The sequence below is a fragment of the Pelophylax lessonae genome (assembly GCF_965119305.1).
Source record: "Pelophylax lessonae genome assembly, chromosome: 11".
In the NCBI taxonomy this organism is placed as follows: domain Eukaryota; kingdom Metazoa; phylum Chordata; class Amphibia; order Anura; family Ranidae; genus Pelophylax; species Pelophylax lessonae.
In genome coordinates, this window is record NC_138778.1 from 30,743,272 (window position 1) to 30,758,318 (window position 15,047).

The window sequence follows — 15,047 nt, forward strand, 5'->3', positions numbered from 1 at the left end:
CACCGTTTAGGAGTGTGGCGGTACTAACCGTCACTATGATTTAAAAAAATCAGTTACTTGGTGGTTTGGATTGCTTCAAATGGGGTCTGTATTTACAAGTGATGCTAACGTATATTGTACTGCAATGTCAGCAATGTCATCATATAGAGATGTGAAGATTTAATCCTACACTGGGAGACTCAGACTGCTAATGTCATCGGCTCAGCCACTTGTCGTCCACACATTGTTAAATATTCTAATACTGTCTATGTTTTCAGATGGAATGTGTATTGTGCTAAGTATTCCTGTTCCATTGTTAAATGTTGATGACCCCACATTGTTCTGACCAGGTGGCTAGATAATTAGTTTAGGGTTATTCTGTTCCTGTATACAAATCTATCTTCATATGCTAATATAAAAAGACTCACCTGACCTGCTAGTGTATATAATGTGTGTGTGTGGGTTCAATAAACAGTTCTTCTTGCTTACCCTCAACATAGAGTCTCATCTCATGTTTGTGGGCAAAGGCTATACCAGCTCTATCTCTCTTCTGCTTGGATCGCTAAATCACTAGCCCTGGTAAGAGCGGTTCCTGGTCTACTCTACAGAATCCCTCCCACTAGGGGGAAGAGAACATCTTTGGTGGCGAAACCCCTCTTTCCATTGGGGCGGCCGCTACAAGGAGATATTTACAATGCATGCAGCCGATGACGTCATCGGCGCATGTGCTCTGAAGGAACAGCCACCCGTGCCGTTCCTTCAGAGCCCAGTGCCGTGAACGGCGGCTCACGCGCGCATGCACGGGAGTGATGTAATCGCGCCTCCGGCCAATCAGATGGCCGGAGGACGCGAACAAGGAAGCAGGGCGGCCATACTCGGCTGCTCTGTCACTGAACGGGTGGCACAGCGAAGGCATCAATTTAAGGTATTTAATAATGAGCTAGTATGCAATGCATACTAGCTCATTATGCCTTTATCTTTACAGGTTTTTTTTTCTCCTTTTTTTTTTTAGGGTTTACTTCCTCTTTAAAGTAGTTGTAAAGTCAGAAGGTTTTTTTATCTTCATGCATTCTGTGCATTAGAATAAAAAGCCTTCTGTGTGCAGCAGCCCCCCTCAGCCCCCCTAATACGTACTTGAGGTCCATCTAGATCCAGTGATGTTTCAGGAGCGTCTTGGCTGCCCGGGACTCCCCTCCTCATTGTCATAGACAGTATTGGCTCCTGCTACTGTCAATCAAAGTTAGTCAGCCAATGAGGAAAGAAAGGTGGCAGTCCAAGCCGTGGCTCCATGTCTGAATGGACACAGGGAGCTGTGGCTCGGCTCGGGGGCCCCCATAGCAAGCTGCGTGCTGTGGGGGCATTCAACAGGAGGGAGGGGCCAGGAGCACCGAAGAGGGACCCCAGAAGAGGAGGATCTGGGCTACTCTGTGCAAAACCACTGCATAGAGCAGGTAAGTATAACATGTTTTTTTTATTTTTAACTAGTATCACTTTAACTTTAAATCTTTGAACTGCTGTATTGTCCTACCATTTAAGTTTTGCTAATGCAACCCATTTACTTTACCACAATTAATGTGTGCCTTTCATGTGTAACGGCTGGGAGGCCCCAGAGAGTGTATTCTGGTGCTGTCAGAAGGAGTGATGTTCCGCCTAGGACTAAGCGAAAAAGCAGAGGACCCAATTCAACCAGTGCCTCCTGCAGGGGTAGCTTTACACCAGCATTTACTAAGGGATGAATATGTAAGGGACACCCAAAAGCAGTCCCAAAAAAAGAGGAGCAGTGCCAAAGCACATCTACATTTGTATTTACTTCTGCAGAAACATTAAAACCATTACATATTTGTGACCCGTGCTTAAAATGCTATTTTATAGCAACCACTTAGTTGTATTGTATTGTGTCCTTTTTATAAAGAACTTTATAACTATCAAACCTTTGCACTTTACTTACAGACCTTTTTCATAGCAGCCACCAAGCAGCTTGTACACAATGTGTCTACAGAGGTAATATAACCTTCAAGTTTATGTCTTGTATGTAAGGACATTTTTATAGTGCAGCCATTATGTTTTTCTGACCTGCTTCTATAGAGACTTTGCAACTCTTCAGAGAAATAGCAGCCATTAAAGCTGAACTCCAGCCCTGTCTTTAATTTTGCACAGTTCCATGGGCTACTCTTCTGTAGTGAATTTCCTTACTCTGATTTCACTGCACACTGTGAACTTCTCACATTCTGGATTAGAAGCTGCAGAAAGTCAAATAGAGCCTAAACTTTTTCCTGGCTGGATGATGTCCAGCATCATCTATCGCTTTCCTTCTCAGCCTGACTGTACCTGGCTCACCATTTTCATTCTTTGAAACGTAGTTCTTTCAAATATGGAGGCTCAGCATAGGCATGCGCAGGGGGTATGCCAAGTGTGCCTGGGCACAACCTAATCACTACATGTGGTGCCGATTCCCCTTACTGCTCGGGCTTCCCCCATATTGGCCCCCCGCCCTGCAGTGCTGCAGGCTTCCATCTCTCCTCTCTCCCCGGCTGCTGTGGGGTAAGTTTCAGAAAGGAGCGAAGGGAAAGGCTAGTAAATATGTCATTTACTGATGTCTTCCTTTTCTATATGAACACTAACTCATTGTGTTCATTCATAACTGAAGCATAGTAAACTGTGTTCACTATGCTTCAGTTTGTGAATGAGCAGGAAGCCGCTCAGCACAGAGCACTTCCGATTCATTTACTGAGGCTGAGGCTGCAGAAAAAGGCATGTGTGTTTGAGCTTTGGGGTGCACACACCCTAATGCAATAGGATGCAAACATCTATGAGGCCCAGCATCACATGCAGGTGTTACCTAGGGTGACCTGCATCCAAATCCAGCCTGCCAAGAAATGCCTACTACCAGGGCCGGATTAAGAGCATCATGGGCTTGGTGCTGAGGATTTTGAAGGGCCTTAAGGGCCGTGCCTTGGCATGCACCCAGAGGAGGAAGGGTGCAGCCATGCATGCCTAATTCCACATGGGATGCTGTCTCTGAAGCCCATAAACACATCCATGCATCGACAACTGTCCCTCCTTGTCCGGCCTTCGTGCTGTGTGGGGAGGTTCTGAGGGAGCTGCCTGGGGAAGCGAGCATAGAAGCCAGACTTCTGTGTTTACAAGTGACAGAAGAGCGGTAACAGTGAATATGGCCAACCTGGGGCCTATATAAAGGTAGGGGCCTGGAGCTGCAGCTCCAATAGCCCCTACGTTAATCTGGCCCTGCCTACTACTCCAGAGTGACATCCACTCATCAAGGTGTATTGATATTTGCATAGTTCCTGGCAAAAGTCAAGCCACTGTCAGAGATTAAGTGATGATGCCATTGGGTCTAAAATAAAGTATTTAATACAAAATTATATATCATTTTTTAAATGTCACTACCATGTTAATGGGGGACAACTACACCCACAGTTTTCGACAAAGTAGAGAAGAGATATAACATCTGTTCATTTTTTATTGCCCTGTCTGTATTAAGAAGACCTCCATTTATTCCTGTAGTGTCACTAAGGGCTCATTAACATGGGTGTCTAAAACTCTGCATTCAATGTTTACAGTGTCTTCACTTAAAGCACTATAGGAATCAATGGGACTATACACACAGCTGTGTCTATAAATGAGAATGTGCACCACATTTAGTTGTATACAAAAAAATTTGGACTTATGCCTCGTACACACGCAACGATTATCGGCCGACCGATCGTCCGACTTTTGTCCAGAGTGGTGTTTTGTTAGTTGGAATGTGCCTAGACTGCACACAAATTTTCTCAGCCAACAAAAATCTACTTCTGAAGTGATGTCATGTGCTGGTTTACTTTCCGTGTGTTTTTTCTTCTCTGAGCATGCCCAGTCTTGCTCATCAGATTTTTGTCTGCCGAAATCTGTACTGACTGACGGAAAATCGGCCGTTTGACGACCAACAAAAATTTTATAGCCTGCACACCAGATTTTTTTCGGCCGAAAAGTCGGAGTCGGTTGTCAGAAGCATCATACTAACAAGCCGAAAAACGCTCGATCGGACGTTGGCCGAAAATTCACGGCCAATAATCGATGCGTGTGTACGAGGCATTAGCTACGACCCTAAATACTTGCAGATTTTACATGCAAAAATGTGTAAAGTCATTGGAAGAATTGTATGCATCTAGGAATGTATTGTAGGCGGGACTTTTTACTTGTGCTGCCACCAAGAACCTTTATTCCCTGTAGAAAATATGAATATGTGAATGAGCCCTAAAACAGTAAGTGAGAAGAATACATTAAATGGAGTCATAACATTTTCTAAAATCAGTAGGATAGGGGAATCAGTAAACCGTTATCAGGATTTTATTACTGTATGTTTAGCAACAGAGATTTTTATACTTCCCATTGTGTCACTAGAACAAGAAATCTCTCTAACAAGTACACAGGTGGCAACAAAAACTTTAGGGCTTGTTTACGATTGCTCAAAATACTGACGTTTATCAAACGCACCTATTGCGTTAATGCGCTTTAATAGGTGTGGTTGATAAATGTTTAATGAGCATTCAAACTCTCCCTTCACAGGGGGGTTGCCAAACGTTTTTGGCTGGTTAAAACCGCACCACAAATCCCTACAATAGCGGGTTTTTATGGAGCGACCTCAATGTCCTTAACAACCGATAAGTCATCATCTTCCCCGCAGACAGATGAATGTAAAAACAAGAACTACCAGCAATAATAAAAATCAAGGGAAAAATGGTGTGGATCCTCCCCAATCCTTCCGGCCTTGTATGAATTTTGAGGGGAACCCCACGGCAACATTTTTTTAAAAAATGGCGTGGGGTCCCTACGAAAATCCATATCAGACCCTTGTCCAAGCATGCAGCTAGGTAGGTCAGGAAAAGGAGGAGACGAGCAAGCCCCCCCCCCCCCCAAACCATACCCGGCCACATGCCTTCATCATAGTGGGGGTGCTTTGGGGCACTGTTCGCTTCTCCCCTCCCTTTCCTGACCTGCTGAGCTGCATGCTCAGATAAGGGCCTTGTGTAGATTTTCGGAGGGACCCCACACCATTTTTTTTTTCATTTTGGCATTGGGTTCCCCTCAAAACCCATACCAGACTCCAAGCATCTGGTATAGATCATGGGGGGGGGGGGACTCCACATAATTTTTTCCCTCATTTTTTTTTATTTCCAGCAATTTATTTTTACTTTACTTTACTTTTCTTTACATCTAGCTGTCAGCGGGGAACCCTGCTGACAGATGATGACTCATCTGTTGTTAAGGATGGGGCGGCCAGGTTCCCGGCCTGCTCCTTAACAACCAGCTAAATTCGGCACTATACTAACGCACCGAAACCGCACTGCCACCACATACTGGTGTGGCACATTACCATATAATTGAATGGGAGGTGATAAAAATGGCTTTAAACACCTCCTGACTCAACATGAGGCTTCAATTTCAAAGCAAAGTGATGCTAAAACTTCATGTTTTGATAATGTGAAAAGCACTATGTGCTTTCCATTGTATCATTTGTATAGGCATTTGAGGGGTGTTTTTAACGCCCATCAAATGCCTACTTTTAATGTGCCTGATTTAAGTGTGAACTTACAGAGGTGTTTACCCTTCTCCACTTTATCTAAAACTTTATTTGGAAATGTGTTAATTTCTTCAAATGTAATCCAGATTCTAAGGGCAATGATGGGCACCATTCCTCCTAATGAACACCAATGACAGACACTAAAATTACCCTGATTAGCACTAATAATGCAGCACCATTTCTCTGAAAACTGAAAGCCAAAGCATTTATTAGTCCTACTGACCACTGAAACAGAGGCATTTATTTTTCCAACTGACCAATATCACTAATGGTATATACAGTATCTTACAAAAGTAAGTACACCCCTCACATTTTTGTATGTATTTTATTATACCTTTTCATGTGACAACACTAAAGAAATGACACTTTGCTACAATGTAAAGGAGTGAGTGTGCAGCTTGTATAACAGTGTAAATATGCTGTCCCCTCAAAATAACAACACACAGCCATTAATGTCAAAACTGCTGGCAACAACAGTGAGTACACCCCTAAGTGAAAATGTCCAAATTGGGCCCAATTAGCCATTTTCCCTCCCCGGTGTCATGTGACTCATTAGTGTTCCAAGGTTCCAGGTGTGAACAGGGAGCAGGTGTGTTAAATTTGGTGTTATCACTCTCACTCTCCCATACTGATCACTGGAAGTTCAACATGGCACCTCATGGTAAAGAACTCTCTGAGGATCTGAAAAAAAAAGAATTGTTGCTGTACATAAAGATTGCCTAGGCTATAAGAAGATTGCCGAGACTCTGAAACTGAGCTGCAGCACGGTGGCCAAGACCATACAGTGATTTAACAGGACAGGTTCCACTCAGAACCGGCCTTGCGATGGTCGACCAAAGAAGTTGAGTGCACGTGCTCAGAGCCATATCCAGAGATTGTCTTTGGGAAATAGACGTATGAGTGCTGCCAACATTGCTGCAGAGGTTGAAGGGGTGGGGGGTCAGCTTATCAGTGCTCAGACCATACGCCACACACTGAATCAAATTGGTCTGCATGGCTGTTGTCCCAGAAGGAAGCCTCTTCTAAAGATGATGCACAAGAAAGCCTGCAAACAGTTTTCTGAAGACCAGTAGAATATGGACACGGATTACTGGAACCATGTCCTGAGGACTGATGAGACCAAGATTAACTTATTTGGCTCAGATGGTGTCAAGTGTGTGTACAAAGGAGTACAAAGAGTGTGTCTTGCCTACAGTCAAGCATGATGGTGGGAGTGTCATGGTCTGGGGCTGCATAATTACTGCCGTCAGTGAGGCGCTACAGTTCATTGAGGGAACCATGAATGCCAACATGTACTGTGACATACAGAAGCAGAGGCTGATCCCCTCCCTTCGGAGACTAGGCCGCAGGGCAGTATTCCAACATGATAACGACTCCAAACACATCTCTAAGATCACCACTGCCTTGCTAAAGAAGTTGAGGGAAAAGGTGATGGACTGGCCAAGCATATCCCCAGACCTACACCCTATTGAGCCTCTGTGGGGCATCCTCAAACGGAAGGTGGAGGTACGCAAGGTCTCTAACATCCACCAGCTCCGTGATGCCATGACGGAGAAGTGGATGAGGACTCCAGTGGCAACCTGTGAAGGTCTGGTGAACTTCCATTATGTGAAGTTGTTGCAAGCCACGCCGAAGTCGCGGTGCACGGGCGACGGCATTAATCGTCCGAAGTCGTGTAGCCCTAGTGTGAACCGACACTTACTGTTGCCTGTGGACACACCATCACCATCTGGGCGTCCAGACAAAGTCTTTTGATGACGAAACGTTGGCGACTCCAGACGCAAAGTCCACACGCCCCCTTACGAAGCCGGCTGCTTTACATTGCTTGATGCTGCTTTGGACAATTGCGGGACGCTGCACTGTTCTATGTACCTGTTTTATACCTTCTCATTGTGAGTAGTATTCTTTTAATAAATTGGATTTTATATGTTACGGAATTACGCTATGGGCTTTTATTCTTTTTATATACTCATGCATATATGATGGAGTGATTATGAAGCATTGGAGCTTGACAACCGCTGGTGACATTGGTATAACATCTTGCTGGGAGAGGCTGTCTCATTAAATTGAGTAGCCAAGGAGTTCTGGTAAGCTGCTTATGATACTTGTGCACAGAGGTGTCCCCATCCTTCACTTTTCCCTGGGTGTCACTGAAAAGGATTGTTTTCCCCAACACCTTGCATGCGGATTCATTTTCATTTGCATTTCTGTTTTGGGACTTTATTCAGTATTTTGGACACTATTTAGCTTATATTGTATATGTTTTTTGTGGTTTTCCACTTGCCACATTATTATTCAAATTACTTTAGCGCTGCACTTTTTGTAAAGATTTTTAATATATCATCTGGGTTTATATACTGAGCTATCACACCAGCAGTGGAAGAGAGTGTGTGGTCAATTTCAGCTATTTCTGGTTGTTTTAAAGAGTTAGTTCACCTTTACAATAAAACCATCTGTGACAGGAGTCACTTTGGGCATGGGGTTTGTGGACCCCAAATTCCTTTAGAGAGGTTGGGGAGCACCCTTATGGGGCTCTCTTATGTTTAAGTCACCCTGCGTCTATTATGGATGCAGGGTGACCAAGAGGGTGGTGAACACTGAGAATATGGTTGGACTAATTCAAATGGGACAATAATATGCATTAACCATATCTCTCAGGAAATATGGAGATCTATCTTATTTCTTTACACTGTCAGTCACAGGAAATGCAGCTCCTAATTTGGGAATCCAGGAACTAGGAGAGACAGCATGTCTGCTAATCATTGAAGTGCTTTGGCCTAAAATAAGGTCTGAGATAGCTTTTCCATTCACCTATTGTTAAGTGTGCTAATGAGCCCACCTGTCTGTCTGCTAGGGGATTGAATTACACAGAGTAATGTGTATTGGGGATCGTATAGAAACCATTGTGTGATGTGGTGGGTGGATCTGTGTAATTAAATCATGTTGTATTCTCAAAGTGTATATAAAAGTCTGAAAGTTGCTCCAATAAACTGTTCTTTCTGGTTTCACTCCAAAACTTGTACTGTCGAGTTATTGGGGTAACTATAGCCAGAATCACGGATCCCGTGTTCCAGAGCTTAGGAAGCAGGTTACTGGCGGAGATACCCAGTTGTGGTGTCCGGATTCCATCACACCATCTATGCAGATAAGGGGTGTATGTAGATAAAAACAAACTGTGTAGCTCTGACTAAAGTTGAATAATACCCTTGCTATAGAAGCAATAGTTTACCAAATCTCTGCGGTTTCACCCTAGACCGAATGAACGCTCTGTAACCCCCCTAAGGACATATCTCTCTTATAGTTTTCTGACACTGGCTGTTCTGTTGTTTCTAATTCATGTTTACTCCATACTTGGACCATTGTTTGCCTATACTTTACCCTATACCTTCAAATATAATCGTCTAACAGAGGTAAACTGTTGATTGAAGTTAAAGGCTGGTCGTGTTGTCTTCCCCCTACGGCACAGTTTGCTCCCACATGGGGATGATAGACAATAATTCCTACCTTATATTTGGCCCTCCAAAATCCATTGCATTATTCAAACATATCTTTTACCATTGTTTTGTCAATTGTACTCCTTTACGTGAGCCTATATCCTGTGCCACAAGATTTGGTAAATATTGTTCACCTTCTTTCGATGTTCTTTCTGAAAAACTTCAATACAAATTTTGAACAAGAATACCCTTGCTATAGGTGTAAGCCATTTTCATTTCTCATGAAGCTTGACTGCAATACTCCCAGGATGCTGCTAGAATGTTGCTATGTGAGGCCTGGTCCTGCTCTCCTCCACCATCACAGCAGTGAGCTCTTTCTCAGATTCAAACCCCCTCACATGCTCTTTCGCTCTCCTGATATAGTAGCTCTGAGCTCAGCATTTAAGGAGCTCACTCCTGTGATGGTGGAGGTGTAAGCCTCGTACATATGAGTCGAAATTCGGCCGGAAATTTTCGTCCAACGACCGATCTGCCGATTTTTGGCTTGTTAGTATGATGCTTCCGACAACCAACTCCGACTTTTCGGCCGAAAAAAATCTGGTGTGCAGGCTATAAAATTTTTGTCCTCTGTCAAAACACGTCCGATTTTCGTGCAGTCAGTACAGATTTCAACAGGGAAAAATCTTATGAGCAAGACTGGGCATGCTCAGAGAAGAAAAAACACAAAGAAAGCAAACCAACACATGACATCACTTCTGAAGTAGAATTTTGTTGTGTGGGAAAATTCGTGTGCAGTCTAGGCACATTTCAACCAACAAAACACCACTCTGGACAAAAGATGGACGACCGGTCGGCGGAAATTTGTTGCGTGTGTACTAGGCTTAAGCCTCACATAGCAACATCCTAGAAAGCCCTGGAAGTAATCCAGTCAGGCTTCATAAGGTATGTAACCCTCTCTTTAAAGGAAACCTGCCTTTTGGACCTTTTTTTGGTTTTAAGGTCCAACGACTAAGGTGATGGTGTGTCCACAGGTGACAGTAATGGTGTCATTGTTTGTTTCTTTCACACACACACAACTGAATGCACTACAGGAACGATTAATGTCCTAATGAACTTTGAAGGTGGACTTATTAATTTATTGGTTTCACATGCTTAAATACTGCACCTGATTCGAGTATCTTTTTCCTTTTTTAAATTTCTAAAGATATTTTATCATTTTTAATATTTTACACGTATATCACTGAATTGTTGAGCGCAGTATAATTTGATTTATGCATTCTGGGATTTACACATTTACTCACGTTATTACTTTAACACAAACACTTATCTTACTTGTAATGTATTTTGACTAGCATTCTAAAATGTTTAATGCATCCCATAGAATACTTTATGAACACTACTGCCATATATCACAGAGAAAACAAAGTCCACTCACTACAGAGGGCTTGCGGAAACGATCTGCTCTTGCCTTGAAATAAGCCTCATCAAATGACGAATGGCTGCCCTTCAGTTTTTCAGAGAGGTTTCGATAGAGGCGCTTGGCGGCATTGGGTGATGAGGGCGCTGTGATTTTTTTGGGCTGGGTAAGTTGTAGATTTTGCATCTGTTGGGTCATCCTCACCCTTCAAATCCTAAATAAAAAAAAATAAATAAATAAATAAATAAAATATATATTACAGGGAAATTCTGGCTTGTATTATGGGCTTCTAAAACAATACAAATGAACATACTGATACCTGATAAATGTAGCTAACACCCTGTTCACACCTATGCGATATCGCACATGTTGAGCAGGTGCATAAAGCAACAAGGTGAACCTCACTACAGAGAGGTCCAATGTATCCGGAAAGTATTCACAGTTTGTTATGTTACGGCCTTATGTCAAAATGGATTAAATTAAATATTTTCCTCAAAATTCTACAAACAATACCCCATAATGACAACGTGAAAGAAGTTTGTTTGAAATCTTTGAAAATGTGTTAAAAAAAACGAAAAAAAATCACATGTACATAAGTATTCACAGCCTTTGCCATGACATTCAAAATTGAGCTCAGGTGCATCCTGCTTTCACTGATCATCCTTAAGATGTTTCTACAACTTGATTGGAGTCCACCTGTGGTAAATTCAGTTGATTGTACATGATGGGGAAAGGCACACACCTGTCTATATAGGGTTCCAGAGTTAACAGTGCATGTCAGAGCACAAACCCAGCCATGAAGTCCAAGGATATGTCTGTAGACCTCTGAGACAGGATTGTATCGAGGCACAGATCTGGGAAAGGGTACAGAAAAATGTCTGCAGCATTAAAAGGCTCAATGCGCACAGTGGCCTCCATCATCTGTAAATGGAAGAAGTTTGGAACCACCAGGACTCTTCCTAGAGTGGCCGCCTGGCCAAACTGAGCAATCGGGCAGAAGGGCCTTAGTCAGGGAGGTGACCAAGAACCCGATGGTCACTCTGACAGAACTCCAGTGTGTCTCTGTGGAGAGAAAAGAACCTCCCAAAAGAACAACCATCTCTGTAGCACTCCATAAATCAGGCCTGTGCGGTAGAGTGGCCAGACGGGAGCCACTCCTCAGTAAAAGGTATGTGACCGCCCACCTGGAGTTTGCGAAAAGGCACCTGAAGAACTCTCAGACCATGAGAAACAAAATTCTCTGGTCTGATGAAACAAAGATTGAACTCTCTGGTCTGAATAGCAAATGTCATGTCTGAAGGGAAACCAGGCACTGCTCATTACCTGGTCAATACCATCCCTACAGTGAAGCATGGTGGTGGTGGCATCATGCAGTGGGGATGTTCTTTAGCGGCAGCAACTGGGAGACTAGTCAGGATTGAGGGAAAGATGAATGCAGCAATGTACAGAGACATCCTTGATGAAAACCTGCTCCAGAATGCTCTGGTCCTCAGACTGGGGCAAAGGTTCATCTTCAACAGGACAACAACCCTAAGCACACAGCCAAGATAACAAAGGAGTGGTTACAGGACAACTTTGTGAATATTCTTGTGTGGCCCAGCCAGAGTCCAGACTTGAACCTGATTGATCATCTCTGGAAATGAAAATGAAAATGGCTGTGCACCGACGCTCCCCATCCAACCTGATGGAGCTAGAGAGGTCCTGCAAAGAAAAGTGAGAGAAACTGCCCAAAAATAGGTGTGCCAAGCTTGTAGCATCATACTCAAAAAAACTTAAGGCTGTAATTGGTACCAAAGGGGCTTCACAAAAGTATTGAGCAAAGGCTGTGAATACTAATGTACATGGGATTTTCTTTTTTTTTTTTTTTTTTTTTTTATTTGTAATAAATTTCCAAAGATTTCAAACCTACTTTTTCACATTGTCATTATGTGGTATTATTTGAAGAATTTTGAAGAAAATAATGAATTGAATTCATTTTGGAATAAAGCTGTAACATAACAAAATGTGGAGAATGTGAAGCACTGTGAATACTTTACGCATGCACTGTATATATATATTGTTGTACGTTACTTTAAAACTATTCATGCAACCAATAAAAATTTACTGCAGGGCTTGGACAAATTAATTGTTATAGGACAGTGAACACATTACAATAAAAACACAGTAAGCGAGTACTGGTAGTCCTGCTTGCCTTATGGGAAAGGTTTCTGCTATAGGTGAAGAACACAGAGCCAGCTATAGCGCCTGACCATCAACGCCAGGGGTCAGCCTGACATTCACCATCCTCTACTCTTGACCTTTTCTGCCATATTTGTCTTATCTCAGTTTTTCACTAGAATGACTTCTAAAAAATTATGAAAAGTTGTATTGCACATCTTACTACTTGCAATGGTCACACATGCTATTCGAACCATATGCAGCACTTGTATCAAACATTTATTTTTTTGAAGAACACTCACAGAAAAAGTACGGTAAATAGAAAATATATAACTATTTTTTAGAACACAACAATTTTTTTTAAGCACCTTTGCATTTTATCAGTCTGCAATAAAAACCAGAAGGAATCTTTAGCAGAAGGCATACACATAAGGCATGCGAGCAGAGCAGTATACATCCCAGCTCTCTTCATCAATGGATGTCCAATGGCTACAGAGAAGAGTCATGGGGGCCATAAAGAAGTGGCAGTGAATATGTCAGGAGACAAAGTGGTGACAGGATTCTGAAGAATAGCACAGTAACGAGATGCAATTATGCACTGTAAGGTTGATTAACCACTTCTGGACGGGAAGATTTTCTCCCTTAATGACCAGGCCATTTATTTGCGATTCTGCACTGCATTACTTTAACTGACAATTGCGTGGTCGTGCGACGCTGTACCCAAATATAATTGTCCTTTTTTTTCCCTGACAAATAGAGCTTTCTTTTGGGAGTATTTGATCACCTGTGTAATTTTTATTTTTTGCACTATAAAAAGAGCGACAATTCTGAAAAAAAAAAAAAAAAACAATATATTTCACTTTTTGCTATATAACATTCCAAATAAAAACCAAATTTAAAAATCTTTTTTTTTTTTATCATTTTAGGCCAATTTGTTTGCCATATGTTTGGTAAAAAAAAATCCAATAAGCGTATTTTGATTGGTTTGCGCAAAAGTTATCGCGTCTACAAACTAGGGGAAAGATTTATGTCATTTTTATTTATTTATTTATTTTTTTACTAGTAATGGCGGCGTTCAGCAGTTTTTAGCGGGACCGCGACATTGCGGAGGACAGATCAGACACCTAACTGACATTTTTTACACTTTTGGGGGGGCCAGTGATATTACTACAGTAATCAGTGCTAAAAATATGCACTGTTACTGTACTAATGACACTGGCAGGGAAGGGGTTAACCCAGGGGCAATCAAAGGGTTAAATGTATGCCTAGGGGGTGTTTTTCAACTGTGGGGGGAATGAGCTTATGGAATCATCACAGGGATCTATTTTCCTAAATAGGAGGAACACAGGAGCCCTGTGATGATTACTGAGAGAACAACGGTCTGCTGTGTTTACAACAGCAGACCGTCGTTCTCTCTCCACGGGGAGCGATCGTGGGTGCCCAGCGGCAATCGTGGCCTGCCGGCCCTGCGCCTCAGCTTCCCTGTGGGAACCTGCCGCCGTATGCAGCTGGTTGGCAAGTGGTTAACTAAAATTGGAGAGTAAAAAATCTGGTGTAGCTCTACAAAGAAACCAATTAGCTTCAAGGATTTATTGCTATGGCTTAATCGAAAAAGCTGAAGTTAGAAGCTGATTGGCTACCATGCTCAGCTGCACCAGTTTCTGAGTGCTCCAGTTTTAGTAAATCTCCCCCATGATGTTAACAGTTCTCTCCATCCAAATGATTTTTGTTATGCTTTAAAGCCAAAATATAGGCAACCTGTTGCATGGGCAGTGTCCTTAGGTTTAATGCACTGAGAGTTATAACCTTTATTAACCACTTCCGGATTGCCCACTGTATATATACATCATTAGTTTGACGTTATATTGCGTGGCTATGGCAGCTAGCTGCCATAACCCCAGTATTTTTAGTATAAAGTGGACGATCCTCTTTGACATAAAAGTGGTCCGGGCAGCAGATTAGCCACTTGATCACTTTTATGGGCAGCGGGAGGTACCCCCCTCCTGGTCATTGCCTCCGCTTACCCGAGTCGTCGGTAGCTGCGGAAACAATCTGATGCTGTGGAGTGATGGGCAGGAAGTCGAGTTAGGCCTTAAAAATCCCCTTTTTTTTTTTTTTTTAGGCAAATGCAAAATTACTTTTTTTTTTTTTTGCTTTTAAGTGTAAATGTGAGATCTGAGGTGTTTTGACCCCCAGATCTCGCATTAAAGAGGCCCTGTCATGCTTATTTTGATTGCAAAAGATGTTTGCATTCCTTGCATTAGGAATGAAAGTGATAAAAAAAAGAAAAAAAAAGGGAAAGGGACAGTGCAAAAAACAAAATAAAAAGTAAAATAAATAAGAATTGAAAAAAAATAAAGCGCCCAGTCCCTTCGGATACGCAAGTCGCTCCCACATATGAAAACAGCATTCAAATCACACATGTGAGGTATCGCCGTGAACGTTAGAGCGAGAACAATAATTCTAGCACTTGACCTAA

General features: G+C 42.4%; 1 protein-coding gene across 1 annotated transcript in view; it reads right to left on the bottom strand.

Annotated features, from left to right (window-relative positions):
- ANKFN1 (ankyrin repeat and fibronectin type III domain containing 1) overlaps nucleotides 1-10,612 on the bottom strand; it is a 556,552-nt gene extending 545,940 nt beyond the window's left edge. Inside the window, exon 1 of the mRNA XM_082271748.1 lies at nucleotides 10,430-10,612. Coding sequence (XP_082127874.1) covers nucleotides 10,430-10,609 — 180 coding nt within the window. The 5' untranslated portion in view covers nucleotides 10,610-10,612. The remainder of the gene's footprint in view (nucleotides 1-10,429) is intronic.
- Between the last annotated feature and the right edge of the window lie 4,435 nt (nucleotides 10,613-15,047).